Source organism: Babylonia areolata, chromosome 16, assembly GCF_041734735.1.
Source record: "Babylonia areolata isolate BAREFJ2019XMU chromosome 16, ASM4173473v1, whole genome shotgun sequence".
In the NCBI taxonomy this organism is placed as follows: Eukaryota; Metazoa; Mollusca; class Gastropoda; order Neogastropoda; family Buccinidae; genus Babylonia; species Babylonia areolata.
In genome coordinates, this window is record NC_134891.1 from 16,404,168 (window position 1) to 16,416,367 (window position 12,200).

Sequence of the window (12,200 nt, forward strand, 5' to 3'; positions counted from 1 at the left end):
GTGTCATCTGAACAAAAAATAAATGTCATTCTAGCACACGTAAATTAATTCAAACTATTTCCTCTGTCAGGCCCCTTTTATAACCTGTACAGAAGTATACATCTGTACAGATTTGGACACGGTAAGCGAGCTTTTGCTCTTTCCATTACTTTGCTGGCTGCATGTTGACAAACCCGACACCCTACACTTGTCTGGATGACACGGACCAGTGCATTCAAACAGCACACAGCCCAGGGGGTGGAAGGAGAGGGGGAGAGGGGGTCGGGAGGAGGTGGGGAGGGTGGGCAGGGTGCACTACGTTGCAGTGAACGTGTCTAAGGTCTATTATGTGCCGTTTTACATAAACTGGTCCAACCAGTTTGTTCCTTGTCACAGCTTGCTGCTTCAGGGCCACTCCCTGTGGGAAAGCGCAACAGGATTGAGCCTTGTGGAATGTGTCTGTGAAAGATTCTGAAGGTATGACCTTTCTGGAAAACTTATTTCTTTATTATTATTTTTTAATATTTTTTTTATTTTATTTTTTATCAAACAATATGCATACATATATGTGATGCCGCACGTGAAAATCATGGATAAGTCGCTGGAGTAAATTTCACGCAAAACACTGTGAAAGTGACAAGGGGTAAAAATATCAGATTTGATTTTTTTGGTTATTCAGATTCTATGACTCTTTATCTATCAAATTTTCAAGTATTACAAAGAAATATAAAGTGCAGTGATTAAGTGAAAAGTAGTGAAGTGCAAGTCCAAGAAACATTTTAGCTCTGATTTTTTGCAAAAGTAGGGGTGTGTGGGGTTTTTTTTTGTTTTTTTTATAGATATTTTTCCGCTTTGTGGAAATTCGTCACAGACGTCACAGGTCACAGGAGTCAATCGAGTGTTGTGGTAAGTTTATGCTTACCGAACTTACTTCATTGCTGTGCTTACCAACAAGCTAATAACATGAGTCCTAAGAGAACACCGACCCAAAGGAACAGAAACAAAAGACCCAATAGTTCAGGGCAGGCAGACGAAAGCCTTACCACTGACACAGTCACTGCCAAAAAGTAGACGAAACTGATAGCTGTCAAAGAGAGCGCTCCCTGAGTAAAAAACGGAAAACATTAGACCACCAGCACAAGATAACAGACTTTACCAACAGCACAACACAAGATAACAGACTTTACCTACAGCACAAGATAACAGACTTTACCACCAGCACAAGATAACAGACTTTACCATAACAGACTTTACCACCAGCACAAGATAACAGACTTTACCAAGAGTCAAAGCGGGGTAGAAGGGGTCCAGTCAGGAATCATGCAAACCAACAATGATGACAATGCAGTGATTACTTCACTTTCCAGGTTGGAAAAGAGTGTGGAGGACGGAAGGAAAGAGACAAGCAAAGCCAACTTACAATTAGAGGAAGTCCTGTCAGAGATTTATGAGATCCGAAAAGAAAATGAATATTTAAGAAAAACAAAAGTAGAAATGCTTCAAAAGAAGTGTGATGATCTGACTGACGATGTCGACAGACTGGAAAAGCATATTAAAAAAAGAAAAGGAACTCCGAAACGAGCTAGAACAATACACCAGGAAGGACAATTTTAAGATCGTCAACCTGCCAGGAGATTCTGGAAAAGAGACATCAGAAGAAACTGAAAAAAAGGTTTTAAACTTTGTTCAGAAAACACTCGGTGTCCTAACGTTCCAGCCTGCACACATCAGTGTCACAAACCGAGTAGGCAAATTCATTCATGGACAGAACAGACCAGTTATTGCTCATCTAGCAAATAGAAAAAAATAAAACAGAAATCTTTAGACAACGCAAAAAACTTAAGCAACAAAAAAAAAAAAAAAAAAAAAAAATTATCAACGAAGATCTTACAAAACTTAACTACCAACGACTGTTAGATATAAAACATCACCCTGGGGTCCTCACGGCTTGGTCATTCCAAGGAAAACTTTACTGTAAGTTGTTGGACCTTCGTATTTGCAACATCGAGGAGGGGAACACCAGCCAGATCGACAGAATCGTGTTCGATTCTCTGGCGCCCACCCAGGTTCAACGGCCACGCAGTCGTTATGTCGACGGCACCCACATTTCAGTTCCTGGACAGTCGCAGAACAGGGAAGAGGTGGCGGAGGAGGGAGAGTGGAGGGAACAGGGCAAATTCCTTCTGCTTCGGCCAATCGTCATACCTTGTCTGCTCGATGCCAGAACGGCGAAAGGCAGAGTCGGAAAGATCCAAGCGACGGCAGTGGTGACGCTACTCCCCATCCATCAAACTCTCATTTTTTGAATTATTAGTAAATTATTGAGAGGGATCAATGAGAAATTGTCCGTCAAATGCACGGAAAATCACTTATCTTTGTTGTGGACAAAGTGATTTTTCTGTGTAATTGACTGATAACTTGTCATCGCGTTATTGTTTAATTATTGAATTATTATTGAATTACAGAGAGGGCCCAAAATTAGTATAGCACTGGGCGAAACCACGCGAAGACGACCGTTGTGCTTACGCAATGTTTAGGAGACACATCACAAGTGAGAGCTGTGTGGCCAGGATTTGAAATTGTGTAGCTGAGACTGTGTATTTGAAAACTGGATGTTAAAACCACCCAGTGAGTCAGTGTAAAAGTCTACCAGGTGTTAAAATCACACTGGTCAGTGTAACAGACAGTCTACAAGCTTCAGAACAAAGTTAAGTGATTTTTCTGTGAATGTGATTAAGAATTTGTCATCGCGTTATAGTTTAACTTTTGAATTATTAGTAAATTATTGAGAGGGCTCAAAACTCCAGAAGGACCTGTAGTTTTTCCGCAAAATACAATCTGCTACGCAACAATACCCAGATGCACCCTTCCACCAGCTAAGAGGAGACAACCTGACTAAAATCCCCAATCCCACGGCTTTCATACAGTACCAATGGCTGTTGGGTTAAACAGTCACTAACTGTATGCAGTCTGGCCTTAGGGCGACACCAGGCTGACGGACTCCACACAGATGGACATCCATTGCCCTTCCCTGATAAGAGGCTCTGTCAGGGCGACTGAATATTTTCCCTCACCACATAGAACACCCTTCTATGGATACTAACAAAACCCTGTCTCGCGTGCACCTCGGTGATCAGCTGCACAGCACGAGACATAAATTCAGATCCCCAAAACATGCGTGGCGAAAGAGGTGGGAAAAGATTGTGCTTAGGTAGCAGAATGACAAAAGCAGAGTGGCTGTCAAAGAAATTCTTTAGAATCGGCAGTTGGAATTGTTCCAGCGCAAGAATGAGAATCTCAACAATTGAGAAATTGGCATATGATTTTGACATTTTATGCCTCAAAGAGACCAGGACAAGTGTAGACAGACCAATACATTTTGAGAATTTCACAGTCTTTTAAAGGAATGAAGGATGAGGAGTAGCAATCATACTGAACAAAAACCTAAAAAACAAAGTTTCCACTATAAATCTAGAGAAATGGTGTAGAAACTCATGTGAACTAGTGGGGGTGCGTCTTGAAAAACCTGACGGAATTCACAAAAGCATCGTGCTCATCAATGCCTATGTTCATCCAGGAACCTGCACAACAAAAGAGGATTGGGCCTTTTTAGAGGAAATAGAGAACGAACATAGAGACTCAGTCATTATCTGTGGAGTTACCTTAATGCAAGATCGAAGTTATGGGACCAGCAGAACACCAACCCACAAGGACTGGCACTTGAAGGAATGATAGGGGAAATTCTTCTTAGCCCATAAACAACCACATCCCCAACTCGCCTTGGAACAAGACAAGGGGACAGTGACAGTGTGATCGACATCGCTCTAACATCTTCAAAATTCAGAGCTGAAATGAATGCAGAGACGCTTCCACACCAAGGCAGTGACCACCTCCAGGTAGTTTTCAGTTTGCAGAAACTGTCAAATAAACCCTGTATGAAACCGCGTGATCCATTTCAGTATGAAACCAAAGAGACAACCGTCATCGAAAAATTAAGACGCAGAAGAAACAAAAAATAACGGCACTGAACAGGATGGAAACTATTCAGCCCCCATGGTGGAATACTGACACAGAGAGAGCCTGGATAGAAAAACATGCAGCTGTCTAACTTTAGCAAAAAGAGAGAACAAAACCATCTCCAGACAAAAATATTGAAACAAAAAATGAAAGAAAAAACTAAACAGTTTGAAGTCATTGCTCAAGAGGCCAAAAATGACAAGTGGAAACAGTTTTGCGAGGCACTCAGCTATAACACAACATTGACAGAGTTCTGGCAATTTTATCGTCGCATGGAAGGAAAAACGTGCACAACCAAGCTTAAGACAAACGAAGAAAAAGGATCCGCCCTGCTCAAACGTTTCATACAACAGAGCGATCAAAGAAACTTAGAAAAAGAAATATACTGAGGAGTTCAACCAAACCCTTATGCAGACTGGACCCGATGATGACTTGACAATAGATGATCTAAACGAAGCAATAGCTAAATACAAGAAAGAATCGGCTCAATGGCCAGACAAAGTTCGCTACTCGGACATCAAGGAACTATCGGAAGAAGACAGAAGCAAACTTTTCAATCTGTATCAAAACAGTTTCCACAATGGACATGTGACAGAGGACTGGACACACAGTTTCTTAAAACCCATACCAAAACCAGGAAAGGACCATCGTCAGGTAAGCGGCTACCGGATCCTAACCATGCAAAACATTGCTGGAAAGCTCATGGAACGCATGATGGCCAGGAAACTTGCAAGGGATCTTGAACACAGGCACATTCTCCCTTCAAATCAAGGTGGTTACAGAACAGGCAAGTCCACATGGGAAAATGCAGCTGCTTTTGCATATGAGGTGTATGAAGGATTTCAAAGAAAAGAAGAAACACTAGCAGTAGAAATCAACCTTAAAGATGCCTACAGTAAAGTCCAGTTCGCGCACCTCATGGAGCTGCTACTGAGGTATGGAGTAAGTTTGACACTGACAAGATGGATAGCAGCAGCGTTTCAGGAAAGAACTGTCGTCCTACGCCTCGGAGATTGGATGTCTGCACCTTCTAAACTATCCATGGCACTGCCACAAGGGTCTCCACTCTCTCCTGTCCTCTACAATGTCAACACGAAGGGCCTTGTAAACTTAAACAACAATGGAATAGCTCGGGTGCTTACTCTTGTGGATGATGTCCTGGTCTTCAAAACTTCGAAAGATGCTCAGGAAAGAACTAAAGCCGTCCAGAAACAACTAAACAATATTGCTCAACGGTGCAAAGACACAGGGTCTTCCATCAATCCAGCGAAAGCCTAAACGTTGCTGTGCACCCTCAACAACAGAACCGCGAGCAAATCACCACCACCTGTGTCATTCAATGGGATTCAGAACGAGAAAACTGAATACCTATGCTACCTAGGAATACACTTCGACAGAATGCTGACCTTCAGAAAACATACGGAAATACTGTTCTCAAATGCAAAAAGGGCCTTTCAGTCTTAAAAGCAATGGCAACCAAAGGTATTGAACAACACCACCTCTTCCTGCTATACCAATCACTCGTCCTCAGTGTGATCGACTACGGACTTGGGCAAACAACACCATCTCAAAGCTACCTCCTAAAATTAGAAAGAGTTCAAAATGAAGCTATGAGGCTGATCCTTGGAACAACAAAAGAAGCCCACAGAAACCATGCGATACCTGCTTGACCTTCCTTCAGTGCAGGCCAGAAACAAGTTAGAACAGGTTAAGACCTACTTCAAAGCATTAGAAAACCTTCAAAACCCACTGCATGACGCAGTCAAAGAACCAAAAGGCAGCCGTCTAGGACGAGGAAGATCATGGATGGGGCAAGCAGAAGACACAATCCAGCTAGTATGAAGAGTACAAGACCTGAAAGAAACAAAAGAATGGGAGAAAAACCCCGAAAACCTCAATCATCTATTCAACACAGCCATTTCACCCACTCTAGGAAGACATTGTCGGGAATGGCCAGAGGGCAAAACTGATGCGGAAGTGAAGCTACTCATAGAAGAAAACAGTAAAGAAGAGGACATCATCATATACACAGATGGCTCAGTCACCAAAGACCAATCCGGTTGGGGATTCACTGCGAAACAAAATGGAAAAACAATTAGGGAAGAGAATGCTGCCTACAAAGTCACAACCTCCAGCCTAACGATGGAAGTTGAAGCTGTGACACATGCCCTCCAGTGGGTATCGTCCATCCATACGCCCGGAAACCAACATGCCATGATTCCAACCGACTCAATGAACCTCATACAGAAAATTGAAAACGGAATGGGAAGCCCAGAGTAGCATAAGGCAATGCGCAACTTTCAAATTAAAAAAACTGACATGGTCATACTGCCCGGGACATGCAGGTGTTAAGGGAAATGAGCGAGCTGACAGACTTGCTGGTAAAGCAACACCAACGAGCGGCCTACGTTTAGGAAAATCGGAAATCCTCAGAAAAGTAAAAGAATATCAAAAAGAACAGGTACAAGGCCATCACACCATCGATCACCTCAAAGAAATAAAAGCAGAGAGAGGGAGCGGCCGTAAGTCTAACATGAAAGGCAGAGCATGATGCTTTGTAAATCAAACAAATATCGGCATCATTTCCAAACCAACATTGCGCAAATTTCTTCAAAACGGAACAGAGTCTCTGTGGGCTTTTCCAAATACAATAGACTGAGCAACACACTAGACGCCTCTGTGCGTGTGTGTATGTGTGTGTTTGTGTGTATGCGTGGGTCTGTGTGTTTGAGTGCGTTTGTGCATGCGCAAGGGTGTAAGTGTACACAAGTGTCAGGAGAGTTCTGTGCACGTGCGTGTTTGTGTGTGAGTGTGTGTGTGAGGGGGAGGTGGGGGTGCCGGGGGGAGGGGGGGTAGAGGATGAGGTATGTGGGGGGAGGGGGGGTAGAGGATGAGGTATGTGAGTGTATGCATACCTACGCTGTGGGAGCAACGGGATATTGGAACGTGCGGGTGTGTATATATATATATATCTTTGTATATATGTGTGTGGGGTTGGGGGTGTGGGATATGGGCGTATGTGTGTGTGCTTGTACAAGTAAGTGTTCATCTGTGTGTGTGTGTGTGTGTGTGCCGTGGAAGCTGCGATACGTAGCCTAGAAATGAGTGTGTGGAGGAGGGGGGTAGAGGAGGTGCAGGGTAATGTGTGTGTGTGTGTGTGTGTGTGTCTGTGTTAGGGCTCATGTACGTTTATGTGTATTTGACTGTGCTTTCATATCTGTGAAAGTGCATGTTTGGTGCATATCTGTTATGCATGTGTGGGTGTATGTGTGAATGTGTGTCTTCATGTTTTACATTTATTTGCTTATTTATCATCACTGTTGTCTTATTTATTTATTTCTTATTTATTATTATTATTACTACTACCTTTTTTCATATTATAATTATTATTTATTTATTCATCTATTTATGTATTTATTTGCTTATTTATGTACGCTTATCTATTATTTATTCACCTTTTTTGTTTGTTTGTTTCTCCAGTCAGACAGTGCCAGGTGTTTCTCCAGTCGGACACTCCTCCCAGGACACACAGAGAAGGTGCATGGACTACGACTCCGATTTGTATGATGTGGGGGATTCATTTTCATGAAAAAGTCCTTACTCGGCTTGATGTAAAATAAAGAAAAGGGGGAAAAAAAGAAAGGGAAGGAGGGGAAAGGGAAAGGAAAAAAAGAGGAGAAAAGATGAATGAAAAAAGTGGAGGAGAGGGTGGGGGGGAGGGAAAAGGAAAGGAAAAAAGAAAGAGAGAGAAAAGGGAAAAGAAAAAACAAGACAAAGGAAAAAGATAACAACCGTAGGTTCTCCACTCCTGTCTCATCCCGCCCCTTCCCCCGCTTCCCCCGTCCCACTCATGACCCTCCCACCCCTTCCCCCGTCCCACTCATGACCCTCCCACCCCTTCCCCCGTCCCACTCATGACCCTCCCACCCCTTCCCCCGTCCCACTCATGACCCTCCCGCCCCTTCCCCCGTCCCACTCATGACCCTCCCGCCCCTTCCCCCGTCCCACTCATGACCCTCCCACCCCTTCCCCCGTCCCACTCATGACCCTCCCGCCCCTTCCCCCGCTTCCCCCGTCCCACTCATGACCCTCCCGCCCCTTCCCCGGTCCCACTCATGACCCTCCCGCCCTCCCCCCGTCCCACTCATGACCCTCCCGCCCCTTCCCCCGTCCCACTCATGACCCTCCCGCCCCTCCCCTCGTCCCACTCATGACCCTCCCGCCCGTCCCCTCGTCCCACTCATGACCCCCCCCGCCCCTTCCCCCGTCCCACTCATGACCCTCCCGCCTCTTCCCTCGTCCCACTCATGACCCTCCCGCCCCTTCCCCCGTCCCACTCATGACCCTCCCGCCCCTTTCCCCGTCCCACTCATGACCCTCCCGCCCCTTCCCTCGTCCCACTCATGACCCTCCCGCCCCTTCCCCCGTCCCACTCATGACCCTCCCGCCCCCGCCCCCTCTCTTCCCTTCATGCGCCTGAAGACGTGGAGGAATGGACGAGAAAGGGCATGTTAAAAGAAAGGGTAAATGAGGGATGGGGAAAGGGCAAACAAACAAGGTGATAAATCAAATAACTACTTACCTATCTGTAGCTATGGTCAGCAATTTGCTCTTATGACCACTTTTTCTTTTTTTTTTTGTGGAGGAGTCTTTCTCAAGATAAAGATTAGAATCCTGCATTCTGCTTGTAACCACAAGAAAAGCACGATTCCTCTTAGTCCCTTCCTCCCCGCCCCCCCCCCCCCTCCCCCCGACCCTCCGGTCTCCGAGCCCCCCGCTTTTGACTACGAAGAGAACTGACGTGATGTTCTATAGCAGTCTTGAATGATCTGTTCTATTTTCGGTTTTTGACGCTGTTGACAGTTATTTGTGACAATTATGGAATCTGATCATATTCATCTTTTTATCATTATATAAAGTGTACGCAGTTATTATCAGTAAATTCACTTATGCTTTCTTGACTGATTCCACAGCAATGTGACAACAAAGACGGTAGATCCTTTATTTTCTTTTTTTCTTTTTCACATACGCGCAAGCACGCGCGCGCGCGCTCACACACACACGCACACTCTCTCTCTCTCACCACTTAATCACAGGGGCCGCATTGTGTGTAAGATATTGGGACTGCAGCTCGTACTCCTCATCTGTGGCCTGTGTGAAACATGAATGTGTGTGTGTGTGTGTGTGTGTGTGTGTGTGTGTGTGTGTTTAATGTACGTAAGATTGGAAATTAGTTGCTGTGTCTGGCTTGACCTTCATGTTTGGAAAAGTGAGACCTCCTCTGGTGGAGAGTGGGGATGGCGGATTTTAATCTTATATTATGTATGTGTGTGTTGGTAAACATGTATGTATAGACGCACGCATTGTGTGTGTGTGTGTGTGTGTGTGTGTGTGTGTGTGTGTGTGTGTGTGTGTGTGTACACACAGAGGCGCACACACACCATGAGTCATTCTTCTATAAAGATGCGTCATGCTACTTAATGACTGAATGCGTATTCTTCACGTACTTTGTTTTTGTTTTTTCCCCCAAAAGAACAAAGAACGTTAGGAAATGTTTCTGATTCAATGGTGAAGTTGATGTTCTTAACAGTGTTACTTGACTTACACTATTTCAGTGTTTTTGAAGCTGTTCCAAGTGATTTGTGCCAAAAATCCGACCACATTTTACATCTATTGCAATGTGTTCTTAGCCTAATTGTTATTTACTACCCTCTCTCTCTCTCTCTCTTCCGTTTTTATTATTATTATTATTATTATTATTATTATTTTAAGGGGTTGCGAGGCAATGTAAAAAACAAGCACCCCTAAGGTACAGGCGTCTTACATACACGTGAATACATTCATTGTCTTCTTGATGTGCACAGTAAACCCAGTAATTTCATTATATATATTTTTTTTGTCACTTCATGCACACGTGTACACACACGCATACGCATACGCACACACACACACACACGCGCACACACACACACACACACACACAGAAGCAGCTGTGTCGTAACCTGTGTGTTGGATGGTTGATCTTGAGACTACCGCTCGTGCTTCTCACCTGTGTTCTGTAGGAATCATGAAAGTGGGAGCCACTTTTTGTTTTTTTGTGTTTTTTTTGTGTGTGCTGCTTTTTGTTTGTTTGTTTGTGTTTTTTGTTGAAAATGTATTGGAGTTCGGGACATGGTTTGACCGTTGTGTTTAGATTGCATGATCGATCCATGGTGTTTGGATGTCCAGCCCACAAACCAGCCCTCCCACTTCTTCTCAAGGTTATGACTCACCCCTGGTCCGAAGGACAATTTTTTTTTTTTTTTTATAAAACCATAATGTTCATTAATTTGGGTTTATTGTTTCTTCGCATTTGTAAAATAAGTTTTAAAATGTTTGACGGCCAAATCATTTCATGCTCGTCGTTTCATGTTGGTCGTTTGGAGTCAAAACGACGATATACGACTTGGTGCTTACTTACCATGTGTTTACGAATGATTTGTGGAGGTAACTGAGCAAGCGGGTAGGTGCGAATATTGCTCACATGGACCCACTTGTATGTCCACGATGTCTGTAAGACTGCAACTTGTTGCTTATGCTTTGTGTATTCATGTGTGTGAGTGCGTGCATCTGTGTGTGTGTCTGTGTGCGCACGCGCGCGCGCGTTTGCGTGTGCTTGTGTGCGTGAGCGCGTGCATGCGTGCGTGTGTGTGCTTATGTGTGTGTGTGTGTGTGTGTGTGTGTGTTTATGTGTGTGTGTGCAGGTGACTGGCCACACGATGACCATGAGAGGTCGCCCGATGACTGTAGCACTGGTGGCAGTGGTGCTGGTTTTGGTTATGCTCGTCGTTAGCATTAAGTATTCGGTTAGTGCATGCTTTGTATGCGCGTGTATGTATGTGAGAGCTCTCATGCGTGAAATCTGAGACAAATACCTAGACTATTGTTGTATACAATCTCTACCACGATTGCTAAAATGTGACATGCTTAAACTGGGAATCTAGCTTTTATTTGTCTTATCCAATGAAAATTCGAAACAATTTCATAGGTGATGTAGGTACAGTAATGCCCTCTGTCAGCTGTGAAAAATAACTGAAATCTGCAGGTTGTCTTTTTTAAAATTTTTAATTGCACTTCTTGCTTGCGTGGCATGTTTGTGTTTTCGTTTTGTTCTTTTTGATTCTAGGGGCCAGAGGGCAATGGAATAAAAATTTTGTACTTGTTCTCGTTCTCTGTCATTTGCTAACTTTGTTCATAACGCTTTGGACACAAGGAAGCAGAGTTTATGGTTTTGATTATTTCTGTATAAGCATTGTTCAGTCCACTTGTCATTTTATCTTTCCTTTTCCCTTCTTCGTTTCAAACTTTTAATCTGCGTTCTTTGGTTTCCCCGTTCTTTCTTTCTGTCTGTCTTTCTCCTTCCTTCCCTTATTTCTACTTTTCTTTCTGTCTTTCTCCTTCCTTCCTTTATTTCTACTTTTCTTTCTGTCTTTCTCCTTCCTTCCTTTATTTCTACTTTTCTTTCTGTCTTTCTCCTTCCTTCCTTTATTTCTACTTTTCTTTCTTTCTCCTTCCTTCCCTTATTTCTACTTTTCTTTCTGTCTTTCTCCCTCCTTCCCTTATTTCTACTTTTCTTTCTGTCTTTCTCCTTCCTTCCCTTATTTCTACTTTTCTTTCTTTCTTACTCCTTCCCTTATTTCTACTTTTCTTTCTGTCTTTCTCTCTTCCTTCCTTTATTTCTACTTTTCTTTCTTTCTCCTTCCTTCCCTTATTTCTACTTTTCTTTCTGTCTTTCTCCTTCCCTTATTTCTACTTTTCTTTCTTTCTTTCTCCTTCCTTCCCTTATTTCTACTTTTCTTTCTTTCTTTCTCCTTCCTTCCCTTATTTCTACTTTTCTTTCTGTCTTTCTCTCTTCCTTCCTTTATTTCTACTTTTCTTTCTTTTTCCTTCCTTCCCTTATTTCTACTTTTCTTTCTGTCTTTCTCCTTCCTTCCCTTATTTCTACTTTTCTTTCTTTCTTTCTCCTTCCTTCCCTTATTTCTACTTTTCTTTCTGTCTTTCTCTCTTTCTTCCCTTATTTCTACTTTTCTTTCTGTCTTTCTCCTTTCTTCCCTTATTTCTACTTTTCTTTCTGTCTTTCTCCTTCCTTCCTTTATTTCTACTTTTCTTTCTTTCTCCTTCCTTCCCTTATTTCTACTTTTCTTTCTTTCTCCTTCCTTCCCTTA

At 43.3% G+C, this 12,200-nt stretch overlaps 1 protein-coding gene across 2 annotated transcripts in view; it reads left to right on the forward strand.

Moving 5' to 3' along the window:
- Positions 1-311: 311 nt before the first annotated feature.
- Positions 312-12,200, forward strand: part of LOC143291201 (putative methyltransferase-like protein 24) — a 53,163-nt gene continuing 41,274 nt past the window's right edge. The window contains exons 1-3 of one of the 2 annotated variants that reach the window (XM_076600942.1): positions 312-456; positions 7,477-7,533; positions 10,740-10,841. In XM_076600942.1, the coding sequence (XP_076457057.1) occupies positions 10,755-10,841 (87 nt within the window). In that variant the 5' untranslated portion in view covers positions 312-456; positions 7,477-7,533; positions 10,740-10,754. The remainder of the gene's footprint in view (positions 457-7,476; positions 7,534-10,739; positions 10,842-12,200) is intronic. The other variant, XM_076600943.1, reaches the window with a different exon arrangement.